We start from the raw sequence: 13556 nt of genomic DNA, 5'->3' as shown, positions 1-13556 counted from the left end.
TTTTTGATGCCTTTCCTCCTACAGATACTGTGAAGATTAAACAAGTTAATACATAAAAAACCCTTGGAAGAGTGCAGACACATAACAGCACTCAATAAACATAGTTAATTGATAATGAAGATGCCATGTATTGTGAAACTACTTTGTAGAAACTGTAATGGACGTGTTGTTTAGTTTTCAAAACCCATATGATGTACAACATCAAGAGTGAACCCTAATGTAAACTACAGACTTTGCATAATGATGTGTCAAACCAGGTTTATTGATTTTAACACATATACTATTGTAGTGCAGAATAATGGGAGTGGTTGGTTGGCATGTGTAGGAACAAGAGATATATAGAACTCTGTACTCTGCTCAATTTTGCGATGAAACTAAAACTGCTCTTAAAAGTAAAATTAAAAAGATGCCATGCATAATTTTTTCAATTACTGAAAAGCTGTAAAGCTGTGAAGCACTTTACAGGTTTGAAAAGCACCTTGTTGCACATTGTGTCCTACTGGCCTTACAACTTTGAACTGAGGGGGCAAAAGAACTAGCTTGTCTATTACAAGTGGTGCTTAAACTCAAATTCTCCAACTTAGTGCATTAGATGCTATTTAAAAAATCTAGTCCTAATTTCCTAATTCAGGATCCTGTGGGGTTTTAAAAAATTATATATATATATGTTGTTGAACCTTTATTTTATTCATTTATTTATATGTGGTGCTGAGAATCAAACCCAGTGCCTCACACATACTAGACAAGTGCTGTACCACTGAGCCACAAACCCAGCCTTCCTGTGGGTTTTTTGATGATGGGAATCAAACCCTGGTTCATGTTAGGCAAGTGCAATGAGCCAAATCCCAGCCCTATGATCCCATGTATGTTTAAAAGCCCTTCTTTCCTTTTGAAATTCACACTATTCAGTTTTTCACTTGGGTAGCTGTTTTGCTTGTAAGCATGAAGTTACATAATCTTCTTGTCAGTGGATCAGGCATACCTAATGTTATTTGAAACTGGCAGTCTCCTGAATATGTTAGGAAAGTTTTCACTATTAAGAAATATGTGAGCTTTATCTCAGAGCAGCAGCTGTCCTGTGGTGTTGAAACAAGGCGTAAACACTTTTAGATTTCCACTAATAATGCTAAAAATTTGGAAGGGAAGAAACATCCGATTCTGCACTTCAGCATTTAGTTTCACAGTTCTAGACATTTCCCTAATAAGACCTCACTTGATCCTCATGACTCTGTAAGGGCAGGTATGATTTCCTTGTTATAGGATGGAAACTTATCTGAGGTTAGGAGGTTTGCTACACAGCTAGAAAACTGGCAGGGCCAACCCAACCCAAGTCTAGAGTTCCACCTGGTGAAAGTGCCACTTTTTTAACTATTACTGCCCAAAACGCCTGGCTTGAAGAAGAAACAAAAACATAAACAAGAACAACGATAAAAAACCCCACACTATTCTAAGCACTTCTTTACAGTTTTATGGGGAGCTGTTAAAATTGTTTCCAACTTTTCCCCCTAGTAACACTGTGAATTCTACTCATCTGTACAGGATTTTTTTTCCCACCTGGGAAATTTTTTTTTTATTTTTGTCCCTTAGAAGCCATCTGTGAAGCACATTTCAAGAGGAAAAATAAACGTATTATCTAAGAACATTTTAAAAACATGTTTAAACCTGCACTTTACTGATACTATCCACACTGAGCAAGATATAAAAAAATGTTGATTCTGGACCACTGCTATTATTAAAAAAAGGGGGGGATTTCAGTCAGGCATGGTGATGCAACCTGTAATCCCAGTCACTTGGGAGGCTGACATAGGAGGATCACAAGTTTGAGGCCAGCCTCCGAAATTTAGTGAGACCCTCATCAATTCAGCAGACCCTTTCTCAAAATAAAAAAGGTTGGGAACATAGCACTCCATGGAAAAGCATCCTGGATACCTCAGTATCAAACAAAACAAAACAAAAACATTAGTAGTGGAGCACTGGTGGTGCTTGTTAAGACCAATAGGCCTGCTGTAATTGAAAACCAGCAATGTCTTAAGAATTACACTCTGCATGGAGTGCTGAAAAAGGGATGTGACCATCATTCAAGTGAAGAGCCAGGAGCAATCCATTCTCTAGGTTTGCAGGTAAACACTGTTCATTGTCCCACAGATCCAGTGTGAGGATTCAAAAATCAAACAAACTCCAATGTATTGGGTAGTATCTAATATAGAAATCTGAATAAAATGTAGGAAACCTTAACTTTATTAAAAGGATACAAGAAAGCATGGTTTCTATGACAAGGAAGAAAATATAACAGTAAACTAGAGGAAAAGGAAGGTGTGGGTAAGTTAAGAAAGAATGATGACAAAATTCATATTAGAAAACAGCATAGTGACACTAAAAATCAAGCCAGTCATGTGAAAATTAAACTTGAGAAGTTTTCTAGCGTGATGAAAAGGAAAGATGACAGAGCATGGGATATTGAGAAAAGATAAAAGTTATCAAAAACTAAAGAAAATACTTTCTCAAAAAGGAAATGAATAGGGAGACATATTGAATTTTGTTCCAGTCACTGGAGAGACATTTTTAGACTGAGGTAATTTTCTTTCTTAATTATGAGGATAAGTAAAAAGTATACAGTATAGAAGCATGAAAGTATAAAAACAAAACTATCCAGGGAACAAAAATTAGGCTGGTCTTAACAGAACTCTTCTGCTATAATGCCAGAAGACAACAGAACAGCATCAATAGGCTTTTCAAAGAAAGTGTGACTGACATTGTAGCCCTGTTGACATTAATGCCCTAAGCAAAGAGAAGAAATCAGAAGAGCCAAAGCTGAAGAAAGTTGTGTAGAGCAGGATCATCCCAGGTTGTGTAATTGGTGAGTCTGTTTAAACTGAGTAAGGAACAATCAGTAATTGTTTTGTAACTGTGACTTTCAAATTCTAAAGTTCTTTTTTTTTTTAAATTTATTTTTTAGTTGCAGTTGGACACAATAACTTTATTTTATTCATTTTATTTTTATGTGGTGCTGAGGATCCAACCCAGGGTCTTGCACCTGCGAGGTGAGCGCTTTACCGCTGAGCCACAACCCCAGCCCTCTAAAAGTTCTTAATTTTGATGATTCTTCCATAGCTAGGATGTTTTCAAGTACTTTTATTTATTTTTTTTTAAATAAAAAAAGGGGGCTGGGATGTAGCTCGGTGGCAAAGTGTCTGTTTTGCATTCACAAAGCCTTGGGTTTGATCTTTAGTTCCAAAAAAGACAGAGGGTGGTGGTAGTGGTGGGGAGTATATGCCTGAGTTTTCTCACATTTGTAGTGCTTGCCAGTAACATTCTCTGCATCCTTCAATTTGTGTCTTTTGTGTTCATACCTAGGGTCTGGCACATAGTGGGTTAAGATAAACATCAATTATCACAGGGCACACAACAAAGGGAACTTCGTGTGCATCCTATTAAAGATTTGGGCTGGGGGTATAGCGCAGTGGTAGAATGCTTGTGAGGCCCTAGCTTCTATACTCAGCACTGTCCCCCACACCCCCAACAAGAAGGGATTGCAATTTACATGGTCCTAACTCCTTGATTTATTTTCCTAATGAAATTTAGAACTCTTTCACCAGAAAATAATGTGGATAAAATTACAGGTGGAAATTTTGATTTTATTTCAAAATGATAAATAAACGGAGGCATAGTTCTGACCATGTACTACTTTGGAAAGGCTTGTGAAGTTAGAGAAACAGTTCTGTGAGGGCTCCAGTCAGATCCAGAATGATGCCAATCAAACTTATGATTGGCAGAGACAGCATCACTGATCTTAAGGTTTTTAAAAGTTCTCCACCCTAATTTCTGAATATCATAAAAAGTAAAAAGCACTTTTGTCACTTTTCCCTTGAAAATGTTTTTACTAGTAAGCAAACAGAACTACTTGTTTTCCTGACTTCATTTTTATAGCATAGTAGTTCTGTCATTTTACTTAAAATTAGAGAGGAAAACACCCAGAGATCTCTCAGTGGCACTTGCGTATCCACTAAGGCTCACATAAATACTCATGTTTATGTTATCACTTCTACAAAGAGCAATAAAATAATGTTTGTAAATCCTAAGTACAGCAGTAGCAGTTCACACATATTTGATACGCTTCCACATAAGGATTCAGTAAACAACAATAAATATAATTTCCCCTCTTCAAAACAAAAAGGGACTTATAGGGAAAAAAGAAGTTAATTTACTTGGGGTTTTCAGCACACTATTTTTTGTGTGCTTACAAAGAATTAAAACCATGAAGCTGTATTCATTGAATACTGGCCCACAGTTAGTTACACTTTTTTTTTTTTTTAAACCTGGCTTAAATACATACATCATGGCTTTCTATTAAAAACCTTAAATCTATGGGGATTGGTGGTAGATAAGACTATATTAAAATTTTTTTTCCTCATTAATATCATTAAATTAAAAAAATCCGACATTTCCCTTGAATGTTAAGTTGAAGCCTGATCTATGCTGCTATGTCCTGTGAAATGAACCTAATTTTCCAAGTGAATAGGGATGCCTGAGTGGCCATTAGAGTGCTGCATTTTCCTTCCCTCATGATTCCTGCTGGGTCCTCTTCGATGAGGCTTTTCCCTGAGTCATATATTTACTGGAAAGGCTACCTAGAGAAGGGGAAAAAACAAAACCCAACATAAATGAAACAAGTCTCACTTCAAAAAAATCATAAAATTACTTCTTATTGTTAATTACAGAATTTTTTTCATCAAAATGATCACTTGTTTTGAATCAAGTAATTAGACTAGATATAAAAAAGTACATATGACATATTAAACATATGCTTAGTAAACTCTTTCTAAATGCAGACAAGCTGCTAGAGTGATTATTTTAATACGTTTATCCATTCATTACTTTCATGTTGGTGCAGAGGGCAGATAAACCCAACTTTTCAAGACTCTGCTTTACATAGATTAGAGTCCTCATTTGCAACTAACTAGAATAGATTGCAAAGAATTCTTGGACCAGAAATAAATATCTTGCATCATTACTCTGCAGATTAAGTTTTGGGTGGTGACATGGTATTTATAACTTATAAAAGGAAAAAAAGAAATTTATTATATTCATAAGTGAAGGACAGGAAAGAGAATTACTAATTCAAGCATACAGTAGTGCAGTTACTAAAGTTTGTTCTGGAGCCTAAACAAATAGATCAATGCAACAAGAGAGAGTTGAGAAATTCTTTAGGATGATGCATAACAGAGTACTTGTACATAATGAAGGTTGCAATTTCAAACCAATAGGGGAAAGTATGAATTATTCAATAACTAGTATTGTATCAAATATATATTTTTTTGAGGGAGAAGTTAGTTTCCTTTCTCCAACCATATCCCTGCTTCTTCATTCATTTCCAAAATGAATTACAGAATTAAATATAAGTATAAAAAAGTCAAAGTATAAGTCGTAGCAAATACTTAAAAAATAGTAGGTGGGAGTTTCCTAAGCATATCATATCACCATATCTAAAGGACTTATAAGTCAATATAGAAAAGATGAACACCAATAGGTATCTGGGCAAAGAAAAAAAACATACAAAAGAGAAGAGTGGCTAAATATATGTAAAAAAAGTACTTAGCATTACTAAAGTCAAGAAAATATAGACGTGCATGAATACCACCAAAATAGTTTTCGTCCGTCAAATTCGCAAAAATTAAAATTCTGACAAAATCAAGTATTTGTAAGGATGTGATGTGTGGAAATAGCTCAGACACTACTGGTGGGAGCTGCAATTGTTTAGCCAGTAAGATGGTAATTTAATAGTATCTAACTAAAATGCACATATACTACGATGTAAGGATTTCACTTGTAGGTATACTAACCTATAGAATCTCTCATACATGCTCAAGGAAGACTCCCACAAGGATGTTCATTACAGTACTGCTTATAACACCAAAATATAAGACCCAGGTATAAATGCCCATATCCTAGGCAATAAAAACATATTTTGTATTCATATAGTAGAATATTGTACAAAATACTAAATATATATAGCAGCATATAAAAATCTTAAAATTTTTAACTAGATATGAAAAATAGGTGGGGAATATTCTTATTTTAAAGTTTACAATATGCCATTTAAATGTAAAAATTCATCAAGTACACACATGTAAGAGTTAACTTATAATAATGGATGCTTCTTGGGTAGAGTGGGACCTGAGAGAGATGGGCCTGGTGATGACAGTTAAAGGGTACTTCTACTATCTTAATAGTCTTTTATTTAGAAACAAAGATTAAAAAGAAGATCTGCAAAAAAAGGTCAGTTGTCTATTAGATTATATTTTTTGAACCTGTTTCATGCTTTTCTCAAAATCTTAAATATTTTTCTAAGAACAGTACTAATGACTTGAGAGGCTGAAGCAGGAGGATGGCAAGTTCAAAGCCAGCCTCAGCAACACAGCAAAGCCCTAAGCAACTTAGCGAGACCTGTCTCAAAATTAAAAAAAAAATAAATAGGGCTAATGATGTGGCTCCGTGGTTAATTGCCCCTGGATTCAATCCCTGGTACAAAAAAAAGAAAAAACAAACAAAACCCCCAAGCCCCCCAAATTATTGGAATTGAAAATGAATGGAACTTTTATATAATCTAAGGGAAAAACATAACATTTATAAAATTTTTACACATGGTTTGAAATCACCTAAATATTGGCTAAATCAAACTATTAAAACAAACAAACATGTATGGCAAACATATCTAAGTGAGGATGAAATAAGAGTTGTTGATGGTGAAGATTCTTGTAACACATCTGACAAAGCGTGAATGAACTCCTGTGCAAAAGATGCTCCTAAAAATTGAAATGAATACTCTGATATAAAAATACAAATCCATAAATAAGAAGATGTAATGAAAATGTGAAAAATGTTAAGATTTCAATGGTTATCACAGAAATTCAGATTGGTAAAACATAAAGACTATCCCCATGAAGTCAGTGTTTGAGAAACATTATTCATTAACTCTCTGGGATTGTCAACAGTTATAGATTGACAGTAGTGGCATCATTGTCAAAATGTACACACTCTAATCTATCATAAGTGAGGATTTATCCTGACAAATAGGCAAATACACAAACATTCATTATAGTGTTACATAAACAGGTGTCCATGTGTTCTCAGCCTACTTGACAGGGCATGTAGGTAAGGATAGTTTTAAGAAAGCCTATTTCCAGGGAATGGGGGGCAGGGATAGGAATGGGAAAGACAGTAGAATGAATCAAGACATAATGTTAATTAAAAAAAATTACATTGATACTGGATGACCAATACAAATAATTTTTGATGACATATCCCTATATAATTTTTGGTCATATAATTAAGAAGGAATTAAATAATTGGATGTCATTGTTAATTAAAATACAGTTTCCATTTCCAAACTCTTATTAAAGTAATTTACTATTTTAATTTACTATTATAAAGCTTAATGAACTTTCACAATGTTTCACAATGTTTACAAACTGTAAAACAAAAAAGTTTAGGGTTAGAAATGATAAAAAACTATTTTCACTCACGCAATAAGTAGCACTGATCTAAATATACAGGAATGCATGGGGAAATATTTCATAAATTTAATGAAAGTAATTTTCATCAGTAAATAAACATAAAATGTTAATTTTAATCAAAATATGTAACATTTGTTACATGATCAATGATATAGCCTGAAATTGTAAAAAAAAATCAATGTAGAAATTTTTACACTTTAAGATTTAACAAAAAGCTTTAAAATCAAATTCATAGAAATGTTTTTATTATAGATTAAGTATGAGATTAATCAATAGGAACAATTAAATACATAATGATATATTTGTAGACTGGAATATTAAGAAAAGGTACCAAAGAATGATCTATATTCACTGACAATGAGTTCTTCCCATGTTATTTGTAAAACTATTTCTATTTTAAATTTATTATCATAAGGAGGAATGCTTTTTAATTATTTTTTTTAATGGGTAGGCTTTAAAATTCTGCTCAATGATAAAAGTCGTTTATACATCAGTATGAGAAAAGATATCTACCAATGTCTTGCAGCATTTACAATTTTTAAGATTTCACAGCATGGGATTAAAAGGGAATACATGAAAAGACAGAAGTACTGATTTTCTGTTCATTTTTGTTTTAAAAAAGGATGCAGGAGGATTATTTCTTTTCTTTTTTTTTTTTGGTATCGGGGATTGAACCCTGGGCTGCTCAATGACTGAGCATATCCAGCCCTTTTTTAATATTTTATTTAGAGACAGGGTCTTGCAGAACTGCTTTGAACTCTCAATCCTCCTGTCTCAGCCTCCCAAGATGCTGGGATTACAAGTGTGCCCCACTATGCCTGGCCCCACATACTCTTAAAAAATTTCCAGTGTGAGCTGGGTATGGTGTTGCACAATTCAAAGTTAGCCTCAGGAACTTAACAAGACCCTATCTCGAAATAAAAAATAAAAAGGGTAAAGATGTAGCTCAATGGTAAAGTACCCCTGGATTCACTTCCCAGTATCAAAACCAAACCAAAACAAAAAAACAAACCAAAACAAAACAACAACAACAACAAAACATAAAAAAATCCACAAACAAACAAAAACAACCCCACAGAAATCCCAGGGCTTATTTGCTCTAAAGATTTAAAAGATAAGTTGTGGCAGGGTGTAGATGGTTAAAGACAACACCAAATAATTTGCTGACTATAATTTACTGACTGATGAAATAGACCTGAGGCTCTGTTAGGTGTTTTATCTAAATGAAGTTAATCCTCACTATGGTCCTGTGGGGTGTTAGCCCCAACTAACTGATCAGAAAACTGAGGCACAGGGAGCTTGGAGAACCAGACAGATGTCACACAACTAGTAAATGGTTGGGCTAAATTTTAACTCAAATGCCTGACTCTCAAACTTGTGTTTTTGACTGCTACCCCATTTGGGCCTGAATATTTAAGGTATTGTGCTAGATGTCTGCATGTGGCAGAGAGAAGTAATATCAAACAGCAAGGAAATTTCCAGAACATTCTATCCATTATTATTTTATTAGGGAGTTAATAACTCTATAAATAGCCTAATGGAAAGGACAGGAGCCTGGTACCAGGAGAAGAAAGAACTTGATGGGGTGCTTGGTATTGGTGGGTACTTTAATCTTTTTAGCACCCTGTGAGATAGATGGTGCCAATTTGATAAGACATCTGGAGCTCAGAGAAACTAATTTAAAAAAAAATATTTATTGGGGCTGGGATTGTGGCTCAGCAATAGAGCTCTTGCCTAGCATGGGCGGGACCCCGGTTCGATTCTCAGCATCACATAAAAAAATAAAGGCATTGTGTTATGTCCATCTACAAAAAAAAAAAAAAAAAAAAAAAAGATTTTCTCTCTCTCCTTTAAAAAAATATTTACTATTTAGGTATCATTGGACACAATACCTTTTTATTTTATTTATTTTTAAATTTTATTTATTTTTATGTGGTGCTGAGGATTGAACCCAGGGCCTTGCTAGGCAAGTACTCTACTGCTGAGCCACAACCCCAGTCCCAGAGAAACTAATTTTTTAACCAAGGTACATACAGCTAATATGTGAGAGCAAAAGCTGTCTATGCTCTTTAGGAAACTACTAGTGTCACAGATATACTTGAACTGCGAAAAGGAAGTACTTTGGGGAAATTAATTTATAATTAAAACATAGTTCACATTTGTAACAACATAAATAATTTACAAAAACTTATCCTGAGAAAATATGACAGCATCATTGCTGCCTTATACTTGCTCAAAGAGTACAATTTATTGGAAAGAATGCATTTTAACCACCTATAATTTTTTTCTATAATAAATTTAAGTTATTTCAGTAGCTCAAAGATTTATTAATTTAAACCAGAAGAAACCCTAAATTATTGTCAACTGACAATGTCATTTCTATTTCTCTATCATCTGTGTCTCCCCCAACCATTAAAAATATTATAAAATAGGGGTAAAAATTTTACTTTTAAGATGTGTGAAGCTTTTTTTTTGGGGTGGGGTGGGGTGGGATGGGATGGGGCTGGGGATTGAACCCAGGGTACTCTATTACTGAGTTACATTCTCAGTCTTTTTTAGTTTGAGACAGTCTCTTTAAGTTGCCCAGGCTAGACTAGGAACTTGTGATCATTCTGCCTCAGCCTCCCTAGTCATTGAGATTATAGGCATATGACACAGTGCCCAGCACAAGATGTGTATTAGCTTTAGCAGGAACAATGCTGGCACCTGCAGACCTGGTGATACCCCACAAAAATGGTGTGTCAATGCAATCATCACCATGAACTTTTTCCATGCTTTCACTATATATAGATGCTGTTTCATGTGCTTTTACATAGACTTCTCAATATCCTTACCTGTCAGATATTATGATACCCCTCTTTCACAGATGAGGACACTGAATAAAGAGGTTTCTCAACATCACAAAGCTAGGACTCAAACCAGGGAATCTGACTGCAGAACCAATGTTTTTAAACATTGTGCTCTCTAATTCTAGCCAATGTGAACATTTTGACCAAGCAAGGACTGGTATTTTTCCTATGTAAAATGTTTTTGGAAACATCTGCTCAGGGCTAACAATTATAAAAATAACATTCCTTTTGCTTGTTTACACATGGTATCTCCCTGATCCTCAAACTCTCAGAGGATCCATGGGAAAAAAAAGTCCCACCAACTGGTTGAGTCTGTTTCCCACACCCTTCCCTCTGGTGGTGTCCTTCCAAGGTCTGCCTGGTTGTGATCCAGCCCATCAGTCTTCTCACCCATCTTTCACGTTTCTGTTGATCAATCAACCTGCCTCACAGTAGGCCCCATTCTCACTTTTCTTCTGCCTATTGGGTTTGGGGGCTGTACCCAAAAGAAAACAAAAACAAAAATTTCTTATTTTTTAAGTCTACATATTCCACTGAGAACAATTACATACCTTCTCAGGAATTAGTTGTTCTTTTATTTTCTCTCGGAACCTCTTACCTGCTTTTCATGTACCAACCCCTTTTTGTGTCTAAGTGAAGATTTCTGATTCCTTCTCTTTGAATGATCTGATTTCATTCTACCAACCAATTTCAACCTCTATTTCTTTTAAATTTTCATTGTGAAGAGATATGATGCCACTTTAAATGCTTTGTCCAATCATTAAATTGTCACCTACCCAAGTGTGAAACTCACACATCAAAGAAATGTCTAGCTCTGTTTAGATCATTATTTATAGACACTTAAATATTTGAATAAGTTAATACTTCTATTAATTTTTGTGTTAATAACTTAAGAGACAACTGAATACTCCTATGTCTAGAGTTTTCTCAGCTTTATGAGGTTGTAATCAAGGTGCCTTGCCTTGACAGACTGGGCCAGAGAGACCATGGAAGGAGAGCTCTCTCTGCTATGGGCTCGTGAACCTGCTTTGGATCTGCAATGGCTGTTCCTCAATAACTGACACTGATGCAAAGTGACAGAATCCTCACTCTGTACCTGGCATAGGCATCTCCCTAGTCTAAAAGCAAACACTGCTCCTAGCATTAAGATGCAATAGTGTATAAAAGCTGAGCACAGAATACAGTAGTTCTCACTTATCCCAAGGGAATGGGTTCTAAGACCCCCAGTGGATGCCTGAAACTGCAGATAGTACTGAACCCCATGTATACTAATCTTTTCCAATACATACCAATGATAAAGTTTAATTTATAAAGAGATTAACAATTAAATAAAATGATCATAATAATAAAATTATGTGAATGTGGTCCCTCTCAAAAATACCTTATTGTACTATTCTTGTAAATCTTGGTTGACCACAGGTAGCTGGAACTACAGTAGAGTGAAACCATAGATAAGGGCAATTACTGTATGTGGGTTGCTTTATATTACATTCACACACAGTAGGTTATGCCTATGAATTTTTAAAGTTCAAAAAGTTTTCTTATAAACTATATAATCATTTTAAAAAAAAGACTACACATGGTCTGTTTGCTTAATTTCCAAAGAGGAACTGATAAAAAGAGATTGATTAAGCTAAGTTACTTAGGGTGTCTGCAGGCCAGGACTCAGGTGTTTACATTGTGTTTAAGTTTCATTCTTTCTTACTAAAAAATGCTAAAAATGTTAATCAGTTAAAGTCACTTTGCTTTTGCTCTTCCAACTCAATTTTATCCCTCCCCTTTTAGGAACTAAAAGCTATACCTCAGATCCTTGCAGCTCCCCACCCTTTCTTTCTCTTCCAGCATGTTCCATAGGTTAGGGCCCTGGCTTCTACCCACAGCTGAGGTTAGGCAACCTATACTTCCTCTTCAAGCATTTCTTGACTTTACTATATTCAGGTTTTTTTTCTCCTCCACTCCAAAGAAATGTTGCTTTTCAAAATCAATCAGTTCCTCATTCCCAAATCCAATGTTTATGCCAAATCCCATGTTTAATTCCATCTATGTCTCAACAGAACTCTGAGCTGCAGTTAAGTCAAGCCCTCCTCTGAGAAGCACATTCTCCACATGGTCTCCAGGATCTCTTTCTCTAGTTCCTTCCCTTCCTTCAGTGACCACTTTCTCTCTTTGCCTCCTTCTATTTCCAGTCTTCAAAGCTTTTCTTTTCTCATGTGTTTACATGCTAGTGACCTCACTAAGACACAGGGGCTTGAAATATGATGTATGCAGTGACAATACCCACATTTGGTTTTCTAGCCTGAACTTCCTTCCTAAACAGATACCAGGTTTGTATGCCCACCTGGCTACTTGACATCTCTCCTTGGCTATCCACAGCTATCAAATGACCTCTACTTCTGTCTTAGTTCTTTATGCCAAAGACAGTGAATCTAACCTCCATTCCTTCAGTGCTCAGGCTAAAGGCTGCAGTGTTATTTTTGACTCATACCTGACCATCCAATCCATCAATAAATCTTGTTGGTATTTTTCAGTATGTGGAACTTGACCTGTCCTTACTTCTTCCACCTTTTCTAAGTCTAAGCCACCATCTCTCTTCTGAACTACTGTGGTAATGCTCTGGGTTTTTTTGTTTTGTTTTTCCCTTCAAGTGGCACTGGGAATTGGATCCAGGGGTGTTCTAACATACCTCCAGCCTTCTGAGACAAAATCTTGCTAAATTGCTGAGGGTGGCCTTGAACTGGTTATCCTCCTGCCTCAGCCTCCAGAATCACTGGGATTATAGGCATATGCCAAGGCTGCTCTTCTAGTTGTTTTCACCCTAATCTCAATCCAGAAGCCATAATAAACCTTTTAAAAGGGACTTCAGATAATATCACTCTGTGGCTGAAAAACTCTCCAAGAGCTTTTCATCTCGCTTGGAAAAAAAAAACTCCAGTCCCTCCACTGCAGAAGGAGCTTCAGATTTCACCTCCTATCAACAACCCTTCATTCCCCTCCCTTACTCCTTTCCTGCAACAGTGCCTATGTGAGGATGGAGGACAAGAAATATTTTTAGCTGCAACTCCAATTTCCTCTTCACTTGTCCTTTTATTTTATTTGATTCTTGGCTTTAATGTTATTTGAGCAGAGGACACTTTCCTATCCAATATTCTCTTTCCCTTTCTTGCTTTATATCTTCTTGGTATCAGTTGCTGTA

The 13556-nt window shown here is 35.5% G+C and overlaps 1 protein-coding gene across 4 annotated transcripts in view; it reads right to left on the bottom strand.

The window, feature by feature from the left end:
* Window positions 1–3620: 3620 nt before the first annotated feature.
* Tut7 (terminal uridylyl transferase 7) overlaps window positions 3621–13556 on the bottom strand; it is a 58886-nt gene continuing 48950 nt past the window's right edge. For 3 of the 4 annotated variants that reach the window (XM_026404453.2, XM_026404455.2, XM_026404454.2), the window contains one exon: window positions 3621–4628. In XM_026404453.2, the coding sequence (XP_026260238.2) occupies window positions 4561–4628 (68 nt within the window). In that variant the 3' untranslated portion in view covers window positions 3621–4560. The remainder of the gene's footprint in view (window positions 4629–13556) is intronic. The other variant, XM_077796988.1, reaches the window with a different exon arrangement.

Source organism: Urocitellus parryii, chromosome 4 (assembly GCF_045843805.1).
Source record: "Urocitellus parryii isolate mUroPar1 chromosome 4, mUroPar1.hap1, whole genome shotgun sequence".
Taxonomy (NCBI): domain Eukaryota; kingdom Metazoa; phylum Chordata; class Mammalia; order Rodentia; family Sciuridae; genus Urocitellus; species Urocitellus parryii.
Note: the sequence above shows the minus strand (reverse complement) of the source record. Positions and strands in the feature narration are given on the sequence as shown.